Source organism: Haliaeetus albicilla, chromosome 5 (genome assembly GCF_947461875.1).
Source record: "Haliaeetus albicilla chromosome 5, bHalAlb1.1, whole genome shotgun sequence".
Taxonomy (NCBI): Eukaryota; Metazoa; Chordata; class Aves; order Accipitriformes; family Accipitridae; genus Haliaeetus; species Haliaeetus albicilla.
The window spans coordinates 26,489,079-26,509,518 of NC_091487.1; the positions used below are offsets into that span (position 1 = coordinate 26,489,079).

At 59.5% G+C, this 20,440-nt stretch overlaps 2 protein-coding genes across 5 annotated transcripts; both read left to right on the top strand.

The window, feature by feature from the left end:
* Nucleotides 1-340: 340 nt before the first annotated feature.
* PGF (placental growth factor) lies at nucleotides 341-8,070 on the top strand. Of its 2 annotated transcripts, XM_069783860.1 has the most exons (7): nucleotides 348-535; nucleotides 712-751; nucleotides 1,446-1,642; nucleotides 3,111-3,187; nucleotides 4,965-4,994; nucleotides 5,085-5,147; nucleotides 5,753-8,070. In XM_069783860.1, the coding sequence occupies exons 1-7, from the start codon at nucleotides 470-472 to the stop codon at nucleotides 5,772-5,774; spliced, it is 495 nt and encodes a 164-aa protein (XP_069639961.1). In that variant the 5' UTR covers nucleotides 348-469; the 3' UTR covers nucleotides 5,775-8,070. The 2 variants fall into 2 exon arrangements, with proteins under 2 accessions (XP_069639960.1, XP_069639961.1); XM_069783859.1 differs by lacking the exons at nucleotides 4,965-4,994; nucleotides 5,085-5,147; nucleotides 5,753-8,070 and adding an exon at nucleotides 4,175-4,958 and having other exon boundaries at nucleotides 341-535.
* A 4,132-nt stretch (nucleotides 8,071-12,202) lies between these two features.
* On the top strand, nucleotides 12,203-20,432 carry RPS6KL1 (ribosomal protein S6 kinase like 1). Of its 3 annotated transcripts, XM_069783863.1 has the most exons (10): nucleotides 12,222-12,660; nucleotides 13,028-13,152; nucleotides 13,950-14,042; nucleotides 14,873-14,920; nucleotides 15,697-15,829; nucleotides 17,163-18,071; nucleotides 18,905-18,994; nucleotides 19,137-19,219; nucleotides 19,520-19,615; nucleotides 19,741-20,077. In XM_069783863.1, the coding sequence occupies exons 1-10, from the start codon at nucleotides 12,423-12,425 to the stop codon at nucleotides 19,849-19,851; spliced, it is 1,926 nt and encodes a 641-aa protein (XP_069639964.1). In that variant the 5' UTR covers nucleotides 12,222-12,422; the 3' UTR covers nucleotides 19,852-20,077. The 3 variants fall into 3 exon arrangements, with proteins under 3 accessions (XP_069639963.1, XP_069639965.1, XP_069639964.1); XM_069783862.1 differs by lacking the exon at nucleotides 19,137-19,219 and having other exon boundaries at nucleotides 12,203-12,660; nucleotides 19,741-20,432; XM_069783864.1 differs by lacking the exon at nucleotides 17,163-18,071 and having other exon boundaries at nucleotides 12,203-12,660.
* The last annotated feature ends 8 nt before the right edge of the window (nucleotides 20,433-20,440 follow it).

A 20,440-nucleotide genomic window follows, 5' to 3' on the forward strand; every position in this document is an offset into this window, starting at 1 on the left:
GCGGGCACGGGGTGGCCGGACGGGCACCGGGCAGCGCACGCCGACCCTGGGAGAGGTGGACAGGACCCGGGGGAGCCCAACGAGCCCAGGAGCCCCGACCCAGCCCCGGTGCTTCCCGCTCCCGCTCTGCACGGGCCGGTCCCCAGAAGCCCCGGGGCAGCCCGATGGGGAAACGGCCGGTGCCGGTAGCTGGAGCCGGGGGGCTCCGCCGCGCCCGGGGGCATCGGCCGTCCCCGCGGCCGCCGGGGCCGGGCACCTGCTCCCGCCCCGCGGCGGGGCCGGGGCGGGCGGGGGCGGGGCGGGGCGGTGGCGGTGAAATACGGCGGCGGAGCGGGGCGCGCTCCCATGGCCCGGCGGCGGCGGCGGCGGAGGCGGCACGGCGGGGCCGGGGGCCCGGCGGGGCGGCATGCCGGGGGCGGCGGGGCGGTAGCGGCGGCGCCGAGTCGGTGCCGGGGCCGCGGGAGCGGCGATGCGGCTGCTCGGCGCCTTCCTGCGGCTGCTGGTGGCCGGGGCGCTGGGGGCGCCGCCCGCCCCGGTGAGAACCGGGGGGCGGGAGGGGGGTCGGAGCGGGGGCAGCCCGGCCCCGCCGGTGCCGCCGCCCGGGGTGGCGGTGGCCGCCGGGGCAGCTCCTCCCGGCGCTGGGTGGCGAGGGGCACGGCGGCGGGTCCCCCCGTGCCGCCCCCGCCAGCGCCCGCCTTTCCCTCCCTGCAGGCCCCGGAGGCGCGGGGGACCGCCAGCGCGGAGCCGCCCGGTGAGTTGGCAGCGGGCGGCCGCCGGTGCCCCGGCTGGGAGGGGGCGGCAGCCCGGGGAGGGCTGCGCGCAGGGCCGCGGGGGGGGGGGGGACTTGGTACCCCCCGGGCCGTTATCCTCCCCGGAGTCCCGTGGCGATGCCGCGGCGGGGCTGGGGCTCGGAGCAGCCTGTTCCCCCCAGCCCGCCCCGGGCGCTTGCGGCACCGGGCACCGCCGCGGGCCGGAGCGGAGCGCAGCCCTGGCCCGGGCTTGCCGCCCCTCCGGTGCCGGGCTGCGGGGTCCCGGGCAGGAGTACTCCCCTTCGGCTCCCCTCTGCTCGCCCCGGTGGGAAACCCGAGGGGACGGTTGTCTGCTGCGCTTGCGGGGCTGGGCTTCTGCGCCCGCCGAGGGAGGGCGGGGGAGCCGGGGGAGCCCCGCCGCGGCGGGGTGCGGGGGGAGGCGGGGTGCCCGAGCAGGAGAGGGGCCGCCGGGCAGGCGGAGGAAGAGCCCATCGGGGTGGATGTGGTGACTGTTTGAGCCCCCGCACCGGCGCGGTGATGGGCTTACTGGGGGCACAAGGGGGTCCTCTGCATCCCTCTGCCTCCGTGACAGATGCAGGACCCCACGGCGGCTGCTGCACCTGCCCTGGCAGTGGGTCGGCTGGGCTCAGCCTCTCCGGGGTGCCTCCTTATAGCCCCCACCCCCCTTTCTTGCAGTCCTGACCTTTCGGGAGATCTGGAATCGTAGTTTCTGCCGGCCTCTGGAGCAGCTGGTGGATGTCATTACCGAGTTCCCCAACGAGGTGGAGTACATTTTCAGACCCTCCTGCGTCTCCCTGCAGCGCTGCGGAGGCTGCTGTGGGGACGAGGGTCTCCGCTGCGTCCCGGTGGAGACAAGCACGGTCACAATGCAGGTAAGCGCTGCTGCTGTGGGGCCGTGGCTGTGCTGGGGAGGTAGTGGGCTCCTCGCCAAGCACCGGGAGGGCGAACTTGCAGCTTCGCATTTTTCAGACATCGTAGCAGTACGGCTAACAGGGGAGTGGGCTTACTCACAACTGCTCAAATGCATGCCAAAGCAGGAGGGTCCCTCTGCCTGCTCTTTGGGCTTGTCCCTGAGTCCAGGCGACACCTCTGGTAGTACTGGCCTCGCTCCCTGCTTCCCTGCCCCCTCCTCTCTATGTGGTCCATCTTGCTGACTGCTGTCGCCTTTCCAGACCTCCCCTGTCCTGCGCTGGGGCTCAGGGTGTCCCAGTTGCCTGTGACTGTTTGCTGGGGCAAAGCAGGCACTGCCCCTGAATCACAGGGAGAAGTGAGGCTCTCGTGTGTCAGGAGATGCCTGCGATGGTACTGACAGTGAATGTGTGCTGCGGGCATGGTGAGTGTGAAGGGCTGTGCCAGCCGCATTTCCATTTGCCACTGTGGAAGCTCTGTGAAGCAGCGTGGGAGATCCCAGACTGCGAACAAGACGCCAGTCAGGTCTTCCCCATGCACCAGGCAGCTGTTGTCCTCACACTGCAGCCCTTGTGCTGTGCTGCTGTAGATCAAGCCGCTGCTGCTGCAGGGAGAAGGGAAAAGCTCTGCTTTGCCATGGGTGATAGGCTAGAGAGTGCCTGCAATGAATCACCAGTGATTTTGGTCCCTCGGGAGTTGAAAGTGTGTTGGAAGGCAGGGTGGGAGTCTCCAGAAAATCTTGACTGAGGTGGAGCAAGAGCCTGACATGAATGGGAGGCAATTCCCCAAGCACAGCTCTCCCTCAACAGGAGGGATCCCTCTGCTGTGTGCGGGGTGGCAATGCCGGGCACTTCTGTGCGGGCTAGCGTGGATCACACCGATGATGAACATACCCTGTGAAGCCCCTGGATGTCCAACCCGAACTCCAGGCTGGTTTGTGGACTGACATGTCACAGGGGAAATCCTGCACCCCTGTGCTGGAGTAGCACCATGGTACTGACTCCAGGCTCAGTGCTGCGGGAAAGGGGGCCAGGAGGAGGCAGCAGCAACGGGAATGGTCTGGAAAACATGAGTAGGGGGATATTTCCATCAGAGAAGGGAGATGTGCGAAGTGGTCAAATACGTGAAAGCTCTCCACAAAGGCAGAGACAGAAAAATCTCCTCTAAGGCTGGGAAATCCCAAGACCACGGGACTTAAATTACAGCCCTGAAGACATGGGGCGGTACTAGCAGAGCCTCCCAAGCTGCTGGGGTGGCCAGGCCTGGCCGGTGCTGCCTGCATGCGGAGGTGGAGTCTCCGCTGCTGGAGGTCTCGAGGAACAGGTTAGACATGCATCTGCCCGAGAGGCTGGGGTGGTGAGGCAGTGCTGCCGGAGCCCTTCCAGCCCCCTCCTGCAGCGGGCTGGGAAGTAACCTTTGCTCCTCTTTCAGCTCCTGAAGATAAAGCCAAATGGGGAGGCACCCTACGTGGAGATGGCGTTCACCGAGCACAGGCAGTGCGAGTGCAGGTAGGGACCCCCAGGCTCATTTTGCAACCCTGTGCCCCTCCAGCAAGAGGGACCCTGCCAGCTCGCCCTGCGTGTGGGACAAGGATGCTCTGGGGGCACCCCAGCCATGCTGGGACACCTTCACTGTCTCTGCACTGGAGTTTGCCGGTGCTTATGGCCCTTGCTCAGCTGCAGGCTGCACTGTGCCTCTGCAGCCTGCTCCTGGCAGCCATGGGGGTGCGTAGCATTGTGTGGCCAGGTCACGAACCACGCGCTGTCTGCAGGGCTGGAGCTGCTGCGGCACCCCGGCTCCGTGAGCAGGGATGTCTGTGTCCCCCATCCCTGCAGCTGCCTTGGCATGCCTGGCGTGTGCTCCTCTGGCCAGAAGAGTTGCCTGTGGGTAACGGAGCAAGACTGGTGCCTCTGAGGCAGGTGTTTGGTGTGGGACAGCATGCCCAAGGTGGTGGCTCAGCAGGGAGCTCCATGGCTTGGTATACCTGAGTGTGACTGTGGCCCAAAGAGAAAGCTGAAGGACTGGGCCTTGGGCCTCCATTTAAGAGAGGCTGCCCCATCCAGGGCTGGGGAGCTGTGGTTTACATCCAGGCCAACAAATGAAAGCTTAAAACGTGCAGTGCCAGGCTGGCATGGATACACAGTGCTGGCCTGGGATGGATGCGCAGCACCAACCTGCCGCAGACTCCTGGCACATAGCTAACCTCTCGGGGTGCTCACTGTGTCCCAGAAGTGGTGAGAGCTCGGGCAGGATGGGGTCTCTGCCTGGGGGCTGCAGTGCTGTGGGAGTGGGGAGCAGCTCCGCTGCTGCCCGCAGCTGGTCCCCACCACAGAGCTTCTCCAGCACTGTCTGCATGGGGGGTCCTGGCGTTTGCTCTCCATCATGACCCCTGGGTGATTTAGTATTGCAAAAACTGGGGACTGAGTGTCCTGCTGGGCAACCGTTAGATGTGATGCTTGCCTGGAAGAAGAGCCTGAGTCGGTATTCCCCTGCAGTTTTAAGAGAGGCGGTGCTGGAACAGACCCAAGGCCCATCCAGCTCTGCCATCTCTGGAGTATCTCTCGGTGGATGCAGAAGAGGGAGCGGGAAGAAGCACGTGTTATTTCTCCCCCCTCCGCTTCCAGCTATTTTCCATGTAGGGAATTTCCTGAGCCTGTTGTGGTTTTCCTACCTAGGGTAACTCCCAGGGGATCTCCTGTGAGCACTTGTGCAGGTTGCCTTTGAATCTGTGTAAACTTCTTGCTTCTGCAGCACCTTTCAGCTTCTCCCTAAGCTGCCTTGCACACCTTTACATTGCTCCCCTTTGAAGTGTAGTGTAGGCGTGGTGAATGTCCCAGCCTTGGCCCCTATAGGGGATGCTTAAGCCAAGTATGTTGTGGCTGTTGTCTGAGAACCACTACTGAGACGTTGCAGCAAATCCCACGTGTTACTCAGGACGTTGCATCTTGTTTAACCAGCTGAGCTATGAAAGCTGTCACTGAGAGCACCTGAAACTGAACCTGTGCTTCCTGGCCTCATGGGCAAAACGTCACATCCCCAAGGGGAGTCACCAAAGCTGACCATCCCCTGCCCCTTTGCTGTCTCTGCCTTCTCCCTGCCTACTGCAGTCAGCTCCTGGCTGAGGAGTTGATAATGTGGAGAGGTTGTATTGGGTCTGTTTTAAGCATGAATAGTAACAGGTAGATTGTGCTGTACACTGGGGCATCTCAATAAACCACCTCCAGCGGCTCAGGAGACACCATTGCTGCAGTAACTGCTTCACTCTGTCCTTTTCCCACCCTGCAGGCCCCGGCAGGACCTGATGAGGTTGGGAAGGTAAGTGATGTCAGGGGTGGTGTTACCGGCTGGGATTGTGGGTCTCATCTCCCACACATCAGCCTCTCTTGTGGTGCTTTTCTTTTGAAGGAGGAGGTCCAAGGGCCGAGGTAAGAGAAGACAAGACAAGAAGAGACGTAAAGACTGTGAACTGTAAGTGAGCAGGGACAGGTATGGGTGGTGTCTTCTGGGTTTATTTCTTTGGGATGAGCAGCTTCATTAAGCCTTTATGTCTTTACTGACACTGTGAGCAGTGAGAGGTTTGTGCAGAGCAGAACAGGAGAAAGCAGGGCAGAGGGGATAGTGCAGTCCCAGGGTTTTCTGGATCCATGAATTTCCACTTTCAGCCTCATCTTGCTGCCTGCTCTGTCCTTCCTGATGTCCTTGGCTGGTTGTTGTTTGGGTTACTCTACCCTTTCCCTCTTTATATTTAGCTGACTCTCAAACAGCTTGCTGTAACAGGGCAGGCTGGACTCCTACTGTGGAGAGTTTTGGGGTATGGTGCCTGTGGCTGGCACTTCCCTGTTGCATTTCCCCGTTTTGGCTGAAGCCCGCTCTTCGGTGTTCAGCCAGCACCTACAGCCCCATTGCCCTCACTTCTCCCTGTGAAAAGGCTGCCTGTGGTCCCTACCCCTGCGGTTCGGTGCTGGAGGGGCCAGGCAGAGAGGGGGGACCTGGGGCAGAGCAGGTTAGCCTGGGGGTCCTAGTGTCCCCCCCAGTCCCGGTGGTGCTCACTCTGTGCCATGCTCTCTTTGCAGATGTGGCACGCCACGCAGGTAGCCTCCGCTCTGCTCCCGGCCTTGCTCCTGCTGCCTGGGTTTGAGCCAGCTGTGTTTGAGCACCCCCCACCCCCCCCCCCAAGCATGGGGGGCTTGTGGAGCTGTGCCCCTCCAAGCAGTGGTAGGGAACAGGACTCCAGCAGGGGAGAGCTGACTGGACTCTTGCTTGGCCCTGGTGGGAACGCAGCCTGGAACTGAGGACTCCCTTGCCCTGTCTGCACCATCGGCGGCAGCAGGACAAGAGGACCCATGACCAGGCCCAGGGCTGAAGATGAGGAGCTCAAGCAGCGTGTTGGTGTTCGATGGCGTCCTGGGGGCAATGAGGAGCGGAGCTGGTGGATGTGCTGCTGGAGCTGGCTGGGGACAGCATGATGTGGGGGGCGAGTGGTGGATGCAGCTCGGAGGGCTGCAGCTGCAAAACTGCTGCGTTCTGCCAGTGCCCTGCAGCTGGGGAGGAAGGAAACCTGGGGCAGGCAAGGCTGCAAGGCTGTGTCTGTCCCAGCCTTGGCACAGGTTAGCCCATGAGGGTGCCAGGGAGCTTGCCTGGTGGGGAAGGGGAGGGAATTTGGGTTGCCAGGGCTCCTCATACTCACAGCCACATCCCAGCCTTGCCCTGCTCAATAAAACCTGGTGGTCAGATGCAGGAGCTGGCACTGTGAACACTCCTGTCTGCTTTCTAGCAACTGCAGGCAGGGCTCTTCCCCATGGGCACCCACCCAGACTGGAGGAGGGCATCCTGTGGTGGCCCAGGGCTTGTCCCCAGCACCAACTCCTGCAGCAGCCAAGGGGCTACCTGTGGTGTGATGCTGGAGATGGGCAACCAGCAGGTCAGGAGCGAGCTGCTCCCCAGGCTGGGGGTTACCCATGTGCTGGAGCTCAGGGGGGTACTGGGAGACCTTGGAGGGAACTGCCCTTCTCCTCTACACCATGGCGTGGTGCTGGTACCTCTCCCCGTTTACCATGCCCATCTTGTTCTCACCCCAGTCCGAGTGTCTGGCTCACTGTCCTGTGGCTTTCCTTCTCCCTCACTGGGCTGATGTAAGGTTAGGGCAGTGGGGGGGCAGGCAGGCCGTGGGCCTTCCCACCCAGCAAACACCCCACCAAGGCTCATTCACCCAGCATGGGGACAGGCTGGCCTGGGGGCCTGTCTCTTACCGGGAACATCCTAGGGTTTGTAGGTGACTGGTGGCCCTCACTGAGATGGCTGTGGGTGCTGCTGTTTCCTGCTTTCCCCGCTCAGTCAGGTCTGTGCCCAGGTGTGGGGGGCAGCCCCAGCCCTCACTTCTGCGTGCCCTAAGCAGTGCCCCTGGGGCTTTTCCTCTCCCCTTTCCTGCCTGTGCTGCGGGGGGGGGGGGCTGGGGCTGGCTGCCAAGTGCATCCTGTGCTGCTCTGTGCAAGCTGTACCCTGGAGCAGCGCACATTGGTGGAAACCCTAAGGGCGAGTTGGGCACCAGCACGCTCATGGGGCACCCCTGGCACGGGTTTAACACGAAATCAAGGGTTATTGAAAGCTCCAGGCAAACAGCTAGAGGGCAAGATGTGCAAAGGATTCAGCGTTACCATCAAATGAGGTGACCTGTGGTTTATCCTGCACTGAGGAAGAAGAGTGGGGCCTAACGTAGCAGGTGTTGGGGTCCAAGGCAGCTCCTGCCCATATCTGACATGGTAGCATGTAGCCAGGGCAGGGTCCCTCAGAGCCATAATGCTGGTGCTGCCTGGGGCTGGCACAAGGACATGGGGACAGGGCAGGTCCTGTGGCAGCGGTACCCTGGCAGGGAAAGCCAGTGGTGGTTGTTGAGGCAATGTGAATCTCCATGCTGCCACCACGCAACGTGGCATGGACTGGGCAAGTTGCACCTATGCAGCTGGGCATATCCTCCAGGAGCTTGCTGGATCCCTTTTGGACCCCATTCCACTTCTGGCATCCACAGTGTCCTGGGGCACAGCCTACACGGACTCTGCCTCAACAATGACCCATGAAGCTCTTCCTTGGCTGCCTCATGGATGAAGGGGACCTGCTGCTCCCCTTCCTGGGTCAGGATCTGCATGGGCCACGTGGCACCCTAGCTTCGGTGGCCTGTCCTGGTCCGTGCAGGCTCTTGCCAACCCTGCGTGCCATTTCAGCCTGGCTGGTTGTGCTCTGAGGCTAAGGAGAACTGTGTGCAGCGCTCGAGGGACGTACGTGATGGTTTCTGTATTGTTTTTAACAGTAAAACTTTCACCGCGGTAGTATTAAACCTTTAAAAAGGAAGTTACATAAACCCAAGGATGTTAATGAATAAAAATGTTTGTCAAGAGTGGTGATTAGGGTTAAGAAAAATTCAAACAAACTCCCACCCAGTGGCTTTTCCTAACAGTCCCTGGTGTCTGGCGTCACCTCTTTGGCTGCTGCTTGGCACTGAGAGTTTTCAGGCAGCTCTGCCCAGAGCTGGGGGGGACCGGGTGCCTGCCTTGCACATCCACCCTATGTCGCTTCTCCCCCTGCATTGCCTGAGCCCCCTCGTGCTGTGTGCGGCCTCACCCTCTGCTCCTCCCATGGCATGGAATGTCGGGGTGGACAGCAAGGACGCAGGTGCCTGGGAGGGATGTGGCTGTCCCGCTGCGGCACAGAGGATCAGCTGGGGCAGAACAGGAGCAGGGGAAGGCACCACCAGCATGGGAAGTTTGGAAGCTCCATCTCCAGGTGTCTGGGGCTCCCTCCAGCTCCTGGGCATGTTTCACTGAGCCTTCACCAGCAAAAGGAACATGATGAGCCCTGGCACGCTCACAGCTGCTGCAGGCATCATGTGCCCAGGGGAGGACCCATTCCCTTCCCTCCCCCCTGCATGTCTCTGCCAGAGGGGAGAGTCCTGGGACCCCCCAGGACCCTCCTCATCCCAGGGTGGCAGGGACTTCCAGCAGGACATCGCACCCGATGGTGACGTGAGGGTCAGGGTGGAGGCCTGCTGCCCTGAGCAGGAGAGCGGGGCTCCTGACCTTGGGGCTCATGGCCACCACCCATGCTCCCTCCCAAGGGGACCAGCCACTGTCTGCCTGTTCCCCCTCTGTGTTGCTCCCAGTTGTGCCTTTTTTGGAGGCTTACACCAGTAGTTCCTGTCAGCCCTCCCTGGCTGCAGCAGACATGTCTCCTGAGCACCTCGACAAGGTCAGCTACATCAACAGACCCCCATGTTGCCCAAGCGCTGCAGAGCGGGGCTGTAGGAGGGGACTGGCTCCCTTGAAAAGGGTCTGGGGCAGACCCCAGCCCCAAAGCCAGCGGGGAGCAGAACAACCCCATGCTGAGCCTCCATGGACAGGAACCAAACGTGCCCCAGCCCCGGTGCTCCCAAATCCCCCATCCTTCCCCTGCCTGTGTACCCCTTGTAGATGGGCAGCTGTCTCACAGGAGCTGCACGCCACTGGGTTATCAGCATCCCTGGGCTCCCTGTGTCTCCCAGCCTTACAGAGCAAAGGTTTGTTTAATAAAGCTTTAGGAGGCAGAGCTGCAGCAAGATGGTTTAGAAGGAGAGTTATAGGGGAGACAAAACATAAGCTGGGCTCCAGGCTGCACTAGGAACAAAACATCACATATTTTTGGGGAACTACCTGAAAAGGTGATGTGGAGATCAGCCCAGAGATGTAGTATCGTAGCTGGTGAAGCCCTGATGTTAAAGCTTCTCTGGTAACCTCCATCCTCCCCAGTCCTGGGATGCCAGCAGAGTGCTGCCTCGCAGCAGCTCCTCCCTGCACATGCTGGTGCAAGTCTCCCACATGTCTCTGTGCAAATAAAGATGTACCGAGGTCCTAACCTCTCACTTGAAACTTACAAGATTTTGCATCCTCACAAAGTTGGGCATAATCTTTCTGCTTGTTGCAGCCAGCGATGTTTGCAGTCTCAGCCTGTTTTAAGCTTTTGCCAGCTCTCATGCATCTATTTTAGGCTGTGATAAAAAGGGTGGCTCTCACTCCCCTCCCTGTTATTTGTCTTGCTGGTCTTACTTTGGAAGTTCCAACTTCCTGACAAGGGCCACAAACTCTTCAGCAAGTTAATCTGAAAATAATCCCCCAAATTTAAAATCCTCCGGACAGCACTAACATGGGAAACTGGAAGCCCACAGGTAAGGGCCACTATGCCTCAGGGCTGGTACACATCTTCTACCCTTGCAAGGCTCTTCATCGCAGGCCAGTCCTTGGGGCACTTCTTGCCGATGCCTTTGGCTTGCTCTCTTCTGTGCTGTCCCTTGTCCCCCCTGCCTTGCTGGCCCCACAGCGTGACTGCTCAGGGCTGAGCAATCCCAGCATTGCCCAAAAATGGCCCCACTCAGCTCTGCAAAGCTCCACTGCGGTCTCCCAAAAGGCAGTCAAACCACTGTCTTCCAGCTCCTCCCTTCCCATCCAGAGGCAGAACAGCTTTAACTGTGTGAAGCAATAAAATGCTTTAAATACAGTCCTGATGTGACTTTAGGTAATGGCTGCTTTATCTCTGCGAGGCCTAAAGGAGGTGTTTGGCAATGAACTCACCAGAGTTTTGTTCCCCTCCCAGTGACTCCTCTTCACACATCTGTCCACCACCATCACCCCAATATCCAAACCCCTCTACAGATGCATTATGCTGGGTTTTGTAATTTACCTGTGCTCTCCATCCTCTCCAGGCCCACATAAATCTGCTCAAGTCAAGCAGGTGAGTTGTGCCAGCAGCATCCCTGCTGTCACCCTGGGCCCTGATTCACTTCTTGCTGGCTCAGACTTTTGAAGGAGGAGCCCTCAGGCTCTGGTGGGAATTAAAAGGCCCTAGAGACTGGGGGTTATAAACAGGCTGGGCAGAAAAAATTGGTCTCTGTTAGGTAAACATTGGTGGGAAAAAGGCACTTAGAAGTGTTTTGAGAAAAAAACAAAGAACCAAGCACACAGATTGTGTTTGGGCAGCAGGTTGTCTTACAAAGCTGACCCCTTTGCGTCCTACCAGACCTGCCTTCTGAGGCACAGCATTAGCCTTTCGCACTCCCAAGCAAATTGTCTTCGCAAGAAAGAGGGCGTTTGGTTGTTGAACGATGAGCTGAGCTGCGGGCACGGGCTTTACTTTTCCTGTTCTGTTAAAAGACTGGGCTGCACAAAAGAGCTGCCTGGGGGAGCTGAGCCAGGGGAGATCCCCCACCATCGGTGTACGCAGGTTATGAAGTAATGGGTCAGCCCCAAACGGGTGCTCCCTTGGGCATCCTGGCCTGGCTCTGGAACCTGCACTCTGCTCCGGGCTCAGATGCCATCTGGTCACTCCCTGGGAGATGCTGGGGCCAGTCCCATACCAAGTACCAGCTCCAGCAGGGGCTGAACGGAGTGACCGTCCGGGCTGGTGTGGCTGCGATGGAATGGCACAGGGCCAGCTCCTATCGAAGTGAAACTGCCTTTTTAGAAGCATTTCCTGTTGCAATGGGACATGCCCATAGGTTAGCAAGGGATGGACAAAGATGCAGATGTCTCCCTCTTCCCAACCCATCTTAGCACAGCCTGTCTTCGGGTATCGCTGGGACTGGATTCCAGCTGTCCTCCCTTTCCAGGTCCCCTGCCACCCCTCCAGGAAGGCGGTTGTTTGGACCCGGACCGGCCATCTCACAGGCGCAGCAAACCAATTGGCCTGAGCCATAACTGGTTGAGCACTCCTGAGTCAGCAAATCCCCTTCGCTAATAACCGTGGTGATCTAGCAGGCCCTGCAGACCTGGCCTTCCAAGAAAAAGCCAGGCCAAGGAGGCCAGGAATGCGTGCTTCTAGGTTAAGCCAAAGACTGGTATTTTCCACATACAAAGCATTTGTTGTCCACCAGCTGGGATCGCGACTACGCTGATATTTTGCTGCACCTTAATGCATTTGTGCAGACGTTCCCTGCTCTCTATATATTCGAAATAAGCCTGTAAAACCAAATGAGCCTGCGAGAGCTGGCAGAAGGGCCGGCCAAGAACCCGAGGCTGGAGGGGGGCAACGACACCCGCTTCTTGCAAGATGCAAATCAGGAAGAGTCACCAGTGGCGTGGTGACTAGGTCTGCGGGGAGCTGCTGGGACGGGTGCACCCTTCCAGAGGCAGGGAGAGGCGACGGCTCTTTAAAACGCGGCTAATTATCTGTTACAGGAGGAGGGAAATACGGCAGCAAAGGCAGTACTTAATGAACGGGAGCTTTATTAATTCAGGATAATTAAGGGTGAATAACGACGATACTAAAGCAAGCGGAGCAGCGGCGCTCACCGCACGTTAACGGGCCGATGAGGAACCTGCTTTGGGGCGGGGGCGGGACCCCGGCCGGGACTCTCCCCCTCCCCCCGCCGGCCCGGCCCCCCCCCCGGCGTAGCCCCCCGCGGGGGGGGCGGGGAGGGGGAATACGATGATCTCATCCGTAGCCAATCAGCGCCGCCCCGGCAGCCCCGCCGCCCCGGCGGCGCGCGGCGGCACGCGGGCCCGGCCCGGCTCCGCCCCGCCCGCCGCATCTGGCGGCGCCGGAGGATGGTGCCGGCGGCGCTCGCCTCGCTGCGTGCCCGCGGGGGCCCGGGCCGGGGCCGGGGGGCCGTGCCGGCCGAAGGCGCCGGTTACCGGCCGGCGAGAGGTCCGGGGCGTGCGGCGCGCCTCACCCGCGCGTCCCCGCTCCCTGTCTGCCGGCGGCGGAGGGCGGCGGTGCGGGGCCATGAGCCGGCCGGAGGCCGAGCCCTGCTCCCGGGCGCTGGCGCAGGCCCGCGTCTACCTGGGGCAGCTGCGGAGCCGCGTCTCCCCGGCGGGCCCCGAGGGCGGCGGGCGGCGGGACTACCTGGTGGAGGCGGCGCGGCAGCTGCGGCTGGCGCTGGAGCGGGACGTCAGCGAGGACTACGAGGAGGCCTTCAACCACTACCAGAACGGCGTGGACGTGCTGCTCCGCGGCGTGCAGGGTGCGTGGGGCCTCCCCGCAGGGCGGGGGGCCGGGGCATCCCTCCGGGGAGCGCGACCGGGGGGCCCGGGACATCCCCCTGGGGAGAGCGGGGAGGGGGCCGCGGTGTCCGTCCGGGGAGAAAGACGACAAGGGGGCCGGGGCGTCCCTCCGGGGAGAAAGAGAAGCGGGCCGGGGCATCCCTCCAGCGGTTGCAGCCAGGCTGCCGGGGCATCCCTACTGGGAGAAGGCTGAGGGGACCGGGGCATCCCTCTGGGGAGTGTGGCCGGGGTCCAGGGTACCCCTCCCGGGAGCGCTGCAACGTGACGGGGACATCCCTCTGGGGAGCATGGCAGGCCCCTCACGCCCGCCCTCTGCGCCGACCACAGTTGACCCCAACAAGGAGCGTCGGGAGGCCGTGAAGCGGAAGATCACGCAGTACCTGCGGCGCGCGGAGGAAATCTTCAACTGCCACCTCCAGCGGGCTGCGGGGGGTGGCAACCCCACCGCCACGGTGAGGGGCTGGCGTGGGGAGGCATGGGTGGGATGGCAGCGGATCTGTGCCCCTGAGAAACCTGGGGGACACACATACAGAGCAGCCCCAGTGAGCCTCCTCGACTGCCTCTGCCGAATGCCACGGTAAGGTGGTGTAGAGAAAATGGCAGACACGTCAGCTGCAGAGTCTCCTGGCATGACGGTGGCTGCGAGGGAGCTGGCAGCCCTTCACCCTGCCTGGATCGAAAAGCCGAGGTGGGCCCAGTTTGCCTGGGGCGCTCCCAGGACCCCCCAAGGTGTGTGTGTTTAGCTTGCTGCCGCCATAGAGAAAATGGCCATTTTTCATGGGACTGAAGCCACTGGGGGGAGCCACCTTGTCAGATGTTGAAAATGTCATGTTCCCCATCATTGTTCCCATCTGGATGGAAACCAAAGATGATGGCCACTTGCTGCATTGTGGGAAGGAGGTGGTTAATGAAGGGAGAGGGGAGTGAGGACGACTGGAGAAAGGTGACTACCTTCCATACAGATCCCCTTAGTGTTGAAGCAGTTCAGGTCCAGGTACAAATTTCGGAGTGATTTTACCCCCGCTGCAGGTGCAAGCTTTCCCTGAAAACTTCAGCAATCCAGGAGCTGGCCAAGAAAATGGTCCAGCTGATGTTAGGAATCAACCACGGCCGTTGGGGCATTGTCTCTGGATGTTGACCAGCCTGGCAGTAGGGCTGCCTCCTCTGGAAACGCGAGGACTTCTCCCACCCACTGTCGTGGACAGTAGCACCTCTAGGTCCCTCATCCTCTTCTCCCACCGCCTTGCAGGGTTACAGCAGCCTGCGCTTCCGGCCGATCAGGACGCTGAGCTCGGCAGTGGAGAACCTGAGACGTTGTAAGGTTGTGGGAGTGATCGATAAGGTAATGACTCGACCTGGAACTGGGGGGGTGAGGCTGGGGCTGGACCAAAGGGAGTGTAAGCTGGAGGGTCCTGGCAGCTGGGATAGGGCTGCCGGCCCCCAGCACACCCAGCAAGGAACGTGAGGGTATCCGTCCACACCATTCCCACCAAGGAAAATTTGCAGGCGAGGATGCAAGCCTCTTTAGGAATTAGTTCGGAAATCTCTTGATGTCCCCATTACTTTTGTTTACCAGAGCTCCCAAGATATTTACAAGGAGGTTGATGCATCCAGTTCTTTCCCATGCATGGAATCGTGCTTGATGCCTAGGTACCATGATGGTGAACTCCTGTGGATAATCTAGACTTCAGCAGAAGACAAGCTATCTGGATGAATAAGCTAATTAGTAGTTCATGATCTTGGAGTGAAGATGCCAGGCTTACTGTCTCCATACATGCACTGGCACATTGCTTTCTGCCGTTCACGCATCTCAGTTTGTCAGGACTGATGTGGTCCTCCTGTCCTGCCAAAGCCCCGGTGGGCAGCCCAGCATGGCCCACAGAGCCCAGAAGGAGCAGTGCGAAACCCTTCTTTGTGAAGGAAGCAAAAATGGTGTGGGAGTCACCTCTTGTTTTAATTAACTTTCTACTCCCTGGCTGCATGGCTATCTCATTGCTAATAACCTGTGTTTTGTCTTTCAAGAGTAGGGGTTTCAGCACCACCAAACTCCTCTAGTTTGGGTGGGAGTTTGTTTTGGTTCCAGAGTTGAGTCCCTTGGGTCATTCCTGTAGGCTGTGTGTTGCGGGGGGAGCAGTCACTGCTTCTGACTGGTACTGTATATACTGCTCCCAGGTGCAGATCGTCCAGGATCCGGCCACTGGCGGGACCTTTATACTTAAGGTGGGTGTTTTCAGTTTCATCTGCCTGCTTCTCCCTGTCATGTCAAGAGCCTCCTTGTCCAAGCAGATAGCTGGGGCAGGCGGGAGGACCAAAAAAATAGCAGCTCACAGAGGTGTTGGAGGAAGTTCATTGTTCATAAAGCTTCTCTTGGTTGCCTCAGCCATTTTCTGTGATCAGAAGCAAAGTGGTTCTCCCTGGTCAGCTGTTTCTCTGCCTGGTAATGCTGCAAGCCAAGCCTTACACCCATGTTAATCTGGGTCAACCCCTGAAACAGGTCGTGGGTGAGGTGTGCTCAATACAAGTCCTAGGGCATTTTCCAGTGTCCTTGGAGCTAAACATAAAGGACTTCAATAATTGGACAAGGAGGCTCTGGCATGACAGGGAAAAGCATCAGTTCCAGAGGGAAGAGGAGAGGGGACTGGGATGGCAGGTTCCCATCTGAAGGGAGTAGGGGCAGTTGTGGGAGAAGGCCACCGCTCTGGACCAGCGGTGTCCTCTGGGTCCTGCAGCGCAGGTGGGGAGCGCTCTGCCTTGACAAAGCTTTGCAGAGCCCTGCCTTATCACAGCTGGGTGCTGGGGACTGACAGACCTCTCAGCATGAGCTGTGGGTTTCCACAGACAGGGAACTCCATCGCAGGTCATGCAGGGGAGCAGCCATGGGGCTTGGCAGATGGCACACTACCTTTCTGGCTGGTCTCCTGCCCTGCCAGGTGCTAGGTTGCAGGGAGTCCAAGTCCCTACCATGCTGTAACGCCCATCTACCTGTACCTCCTCAGAGCCTCCCCAAATCCCATGTTGAGACCCGTGAGCGACAGACCATCATCCCTCATGGGGTCCCTTTTATGGTCAAGCTGTTGTGCTACTATGTGAGTGAGGACTCCATCTTCCTCCACCTGGAGCATGTGCAGGGTGAGTGAGGACAGCATAGCCTGCTCTTATCCCCAACCTCCTTTTTTTAAAATCTCAAATACGTTTCTCCTGCTGCTTTGGGACTGGTATTTATAGTGACAGCACAAGCTGTCTTCTTCATAGATGGGTGGTGGGTACCAGGGCTTGGAGACTTTGTGGAAAGAGCTGCTCAGCTGTATTGGGGATTCTGGAGGTTTGCTAAGAGCTGACTGGGGAAGTAACCTAGAAGTGGACATGTGGAGACCTACAAGGAGAAAGAGGTTGTGTGTGTATGGGTGTTATAAGGAAACTAGCTTTAGGGACCACTGAGTCCCATGGGAGGGAATGGTCATGCCGTGAGGTAAAGAGGTTGATGTGGTCCAGCATCTTGAAAAGAAGAACCTCTTCATTTTACTGGCATTGTTTGACCATGACAGGAAGGTGATGGAGAAGGACAACCAAGTGAGGTAGTTCACCTGGAAGTTGTAGAGCAAAACAATTTTTTGATAGGACCTTTATAAAACATTTTTTGGTTACAAAAGAAGAGGTCACACTGGATTTTGATATCAGACCAAATAGAGGAGATGATGGACAATCGGGGCATAAAGGGCAGGGAGCACACTGGGGTTTGGGTACGACAGGGAGGCAAACTTGAGGCTTGTCCCAGATCCTGGTGAAGAAGTGTGACAAGGCTTGTCCCAGGGAGCTTCTTTGCTCTCTGCTGCTTGAACAGATGTGTAGGGAGCAGCAGCTGGAGTCCAGCAGTGATAAATGAAGGCTGACTTGTTGGAGAACAGCCTCAACACCTCATGTGTTGCTGTAGGATGAATTTGCAGAAAGCAGCCAGCAGCTGAACATACTGAGGCTGGGAAGCCCTGGCAGCATGCTGTGGGCTCCAGGACTCGCTGCTGTGGCTCATCACTGACCCACGGGTTCTGCTGTGCTGTGGGAGCACTCCGGCATCTCTGTCACGTGGGGAGGAAGGGCTTTCAGGGGAAAGAGGTGATGGCGGTAGGATCAGGGGCATGTGTGAAGAGGTGGCTGGCCTGTGACAAGGAAGCGGCAGAGCTGGGATCAATGGGACTGTGCAGAATGGGGAGCAGCACTGCTAAAGGAGGGGGGAATGAGCCTTTGGTGTGCTAGGTCCCAGGGGAGGTGTGATGTTGAGCATGGTGTGCTTGTAGGGCTGGGGAGTATTCTGCATGGACTTGAGCTTTGCTGCAGGGGAGGTTAATGATGCTCAATCACATCCCCAGCGTGTGGGCCTTGGCCTGTGCCTGAATGGGCCATGTCCGCAGTGGGGGAACCAGGGATGCTTTCTGCCCCATCACTTGTTCTTCTCTCTGCTTTCCAGGGGAGACGCTGTGGTCTCACCTCCGCTCTAAGTACTGTGTCCAGCAGGGCTCTGGCAGTTCAAACACCATTCAAGCCCTGAGAGACCGTGGCAGAGAGGATGGCGTGGGAAGCTCCCAGGGCAGCAGCCAAGTCTCCATCTTCTCTGCTCGGACAGGCAGTGGCCTCCCAGGCTCTGCGACCCACCAAGTATTGGGAAACACTGCTGCCTCGCCCACTCAGGAGCAGTCCCCTGACCCCATGGACCCCGGCTCAGGGAACCACTGCCAGCTTCGCCTGGCTCCTGCCAGCAGCACGAGGGCTGCGCCTGGAGGGCAGGATCTAAGCGTGACACAGGCTGTGTCTGGCATTGTGGACCATGCTCCAGCAGTATCAGCCAAAGGCCCTGGCCACCTTACTGGTCAGGGCCTGGTTGTCTACCCCTGGGATGTTCTAACCAGCGGCGTGGGCTGCATATCGGAGAGAGCAGCCTCACAACAAGACCCCAGGCTTCCCCAGACGCTCACCCCCGTACTGAAGACTGTGAGAGGGGGCCAACCAGGGACCGGGGATCTGCCATCTCAGCAAGTGTCTGAGGTCCCCTGGGCTCGCCCCCTCCTGATCTTGGGTCACAGGCAGCTTCGTGCAGGAGTCGCCACGTCCAGCTCTGGCAAGCCCTGTGGGCCTGACCCAGTGGTGCGGGAGCCCTCACGAGGAGCAAGCCTGACCTGTGGCTGGCTTGGCAAGCAGCCGCTGTCAGGACAGTGCAGGGCTCTACCTTCCCATGGGCACGGCCGGCGAGCGTGGGCTGTGAAGGAGGAGCAGGTGCAGCTGTGGGCAGCAGAAATCCTCCTGGCCTTAGAGGGACTTCACCAACAGGGTGTATTGTGCCAGGACCTCAACCCCAGGAACCTGCTGCTTGACGCAGCTGGTAGGTCATGCCCCAGGCTGCTGCCCTGAGGAGGAGGAGGAGGTTGGCCTCTCAGCTGGGAGACTGCCATTTGCCCCATTTCCAGGAGACATGGACTTTCTTGAGTTTGCTTTGGGGGAGGGTGGGAGTCTGGGGAGGTTTGGATGTTTCTGAGCCTGGAAGTGCGGTCTCAGCTGGGATTTCCAAGCAGTTATTACAAGAGATGGCTCTGTAGCGGGAGAGTCAGGGGCCGTAGCCACAGGAATGCATTGCCCCTGCTCCCACGTGGGGGCTGGCTGCCTGGGAAAGCCCAGCACGGGGAAGCTGAGACCAGCTGAACTGTGCCTGAGGTTAGTGGGACTGGAGTTTTCCCCTGCTTGTAGTTACTGCCCGGTGGGATATTCTGGAGCCATCCCATCCCTTCGAGCCATGGGTACTGCTGTCTGTCCAAGTCCCTGCTGAGCTGGCAACATCTGGGGCAAACTGGAGAGGTACAAATTGCTCAGGAAAAGAAAAATGCAGAGAGCTTTGCAAGGGGAAAGCTAACCTCCCCCCCCCCCCCTTTAAAAACTGTTTCTTTCCTCACTACAGCCTCCACTGAGGTCTGTGAGCTTGGAGCCCACCTAACCAGTCTCACCAGCTAAGAATGCCTGCTGGGCATCTCGGGCAAGCACTGGGAGGCCAGGGGATGCGCAGTGCCAGGGGGTGCACAGTGCCTCTGCATTCAGAGCATGACAGGGGCCCATTGCCCTGGCTGTTCCCAGTTGCAAGGATATGGCTTGGCTTTGTGCTCTGACCAAAGTCCCTAGCATTGTCCTAACCTCCCTGCTTTTGGCTCTGGTGCTGCTCTGCAGGTCATGTCCGTCTCACCTTCTTTGGCCAGTGGACAGAGGTGGAGCCCCAATACTGCAGCCAGGCACAGGAAGAGCTGTACAGTGCCCCAGGTAAGGGACGCCTTCTGCCCTCTGCTCAGTAGCACCGACCGGGGGTGAGGGGGCTTCTGCAGGCAGCAAGATGTGCCCAGCACAGTACGGCCACTGGTGCTCCCTGCCTCTAGCTCTAACACCTCTCTGGCTCTTTCTGCAGAAGTGGGGGGGATTGCGGAGCCCACCGAAGCAGCTGACTGCTGGAGCTTTGGCTCTCTCTTGTATGAGTTGCTGACAGGAGTGGTAAGAGGCAGAGGAGCTGTGCAAGGAGGGGGGGGAGGAGGAGGAGGTGACACTGTAGCGCAAGGGCTCCCTGCCATGCAGGGGCCGGGAGGGTGCCTTGCCTTGCTGGCACCTCAGTGCTGTGCCAGGTTGCTTCAGGTGTGTGATTCCTAGTGCCTGTGCATGGTCTCTGGGTGTTCAGGGCCCCAGGTTTTAAATCCTGCCATGTAGGGCTGGGGTTGTGTGGCAATGAAGGCTCAGCAGAGGGTGCTTCTACCCTCCTCAGTGCTGCCGCTTACCATCACACTCTGCCTCCTGCAGCCACTGTCCCAAAACCACCCTTCAGGGATTCAACCTCACACCCAGCTGCATCTGCCAGAGGGGCTCAGCCTGGCTGCTACATCGCTGCTCACGGAGGTGAGGGGCTTGGGTGGATGGGAGGGAGGATGGGTTAGAGGCTGGGGAAAGGCAGGGTCCAGCCTGGGTAGCTTCTCCACTATCCCCGTGTCCCCATCCTGCTGTCCCGTTCCCTTTCTCTGCAGCTCCTGCAGTACAACCCGAAGCAGCGCTTGGGCTCTGGAGGAGGTGGCATGGCGAAGCTGAAGTCCCACTCCTTCTTCAGCACCGTCCCATGGAACAAGCTGGTGGGCTAGGCAGGCTGTCCTTCCCGCAGGGAGCTGGGCACAGAGCCACTGTCCCTGGCATTTGTGACCCCAGGTGGCACTGGCAGCTCTGCCTGCTAGGGGGAGGTTTGCCTGCAAGGGCTGCCCCGGTGTGGGGTACACATGAGGTTTTGCAGCCTTGCATGTTCTGTCTCTGCTTGTGTTTGTTGGTGTCTCCAAGAGAGGAGGCTGTGGTCTGGGCCAGGCTGTCTTCTCCTCTAGGTCCTCCCTCATGGGAAAAGGAGCCCAGGTGCCCACCCCCAGAGAGAGGCTATGCTCCCCTTCTGGGGCATCCCCTGCTCAGCTTACCACTGTGCCCTGGGACTCCCTCCCTATGGTTTTTATCTCTGCTGCTACCCCAGGGACCCCCCAGGCCCTGTTATTTTTTGTGGCTTCAAAGTGCATCTCCTCCAGGCCCCACGGGCTGGTGCCCAAGCGTGGGGGTCTGTTCCCATCCCTGACTGCATGTGCGTGTGGGTAATGCCTGCTGTGGGGGCGAGATGGGAGGGACCCCTCTGCTCTTCTCCCCCCAGCCCTCTAAAAAAATAAACCGCTCATTATCGCTTGCAGAAGTGTCCTT

Excerpts from the sequence above, each read along its gene's own strand:
- PGF (XM_069783859.1), top strand. The coding sequence starts at position 470 with ATGCGGCTGCTCGGCGCCTTCCTGCGGCTGCTGGTGGCCGGGGCGCTG. Across the intron at positions 536-711 it reads TGGGGGCGCCGCCCGCCCCG|GCCCCGGAGGCGCGGGGGAC; the intron begins GTGAGAACCGGG and ends CCCTCCCTGCAG. Across the intron at positions 3,188-4,174 it reads CACAGGCAGTGCGAGTGCAG|TTTTAAGAGAGGCGGTGCTG; the intron begins GTAGGGACCCCC and ends ATTCCCCTGCAG.
- RPS6KL1 (XM_069783862.1), top strand. The coding sequence starts at position 12,423 with ATGAGCCGGCCGGAGGCCGAGCCCTGCTCCCGGGCGCTGGCGCAGGCC. Across the intron at positions 12,661-13,027 it reads GCTGCTCCGCGGCGTGCAGG|TTGACCCCAACAAGGAGCGT; the intron begins GTGCGTGGGGCC and ends CGCCGACCACAG. Across the intron at positions 18,995-19,519 it reads AGAGCTGTACAGTGCCCCAG|CCACTGTCCCAAAACCACCC; the intron begins GTAAGGGACGCC and ends TGCCTCCTGCAG.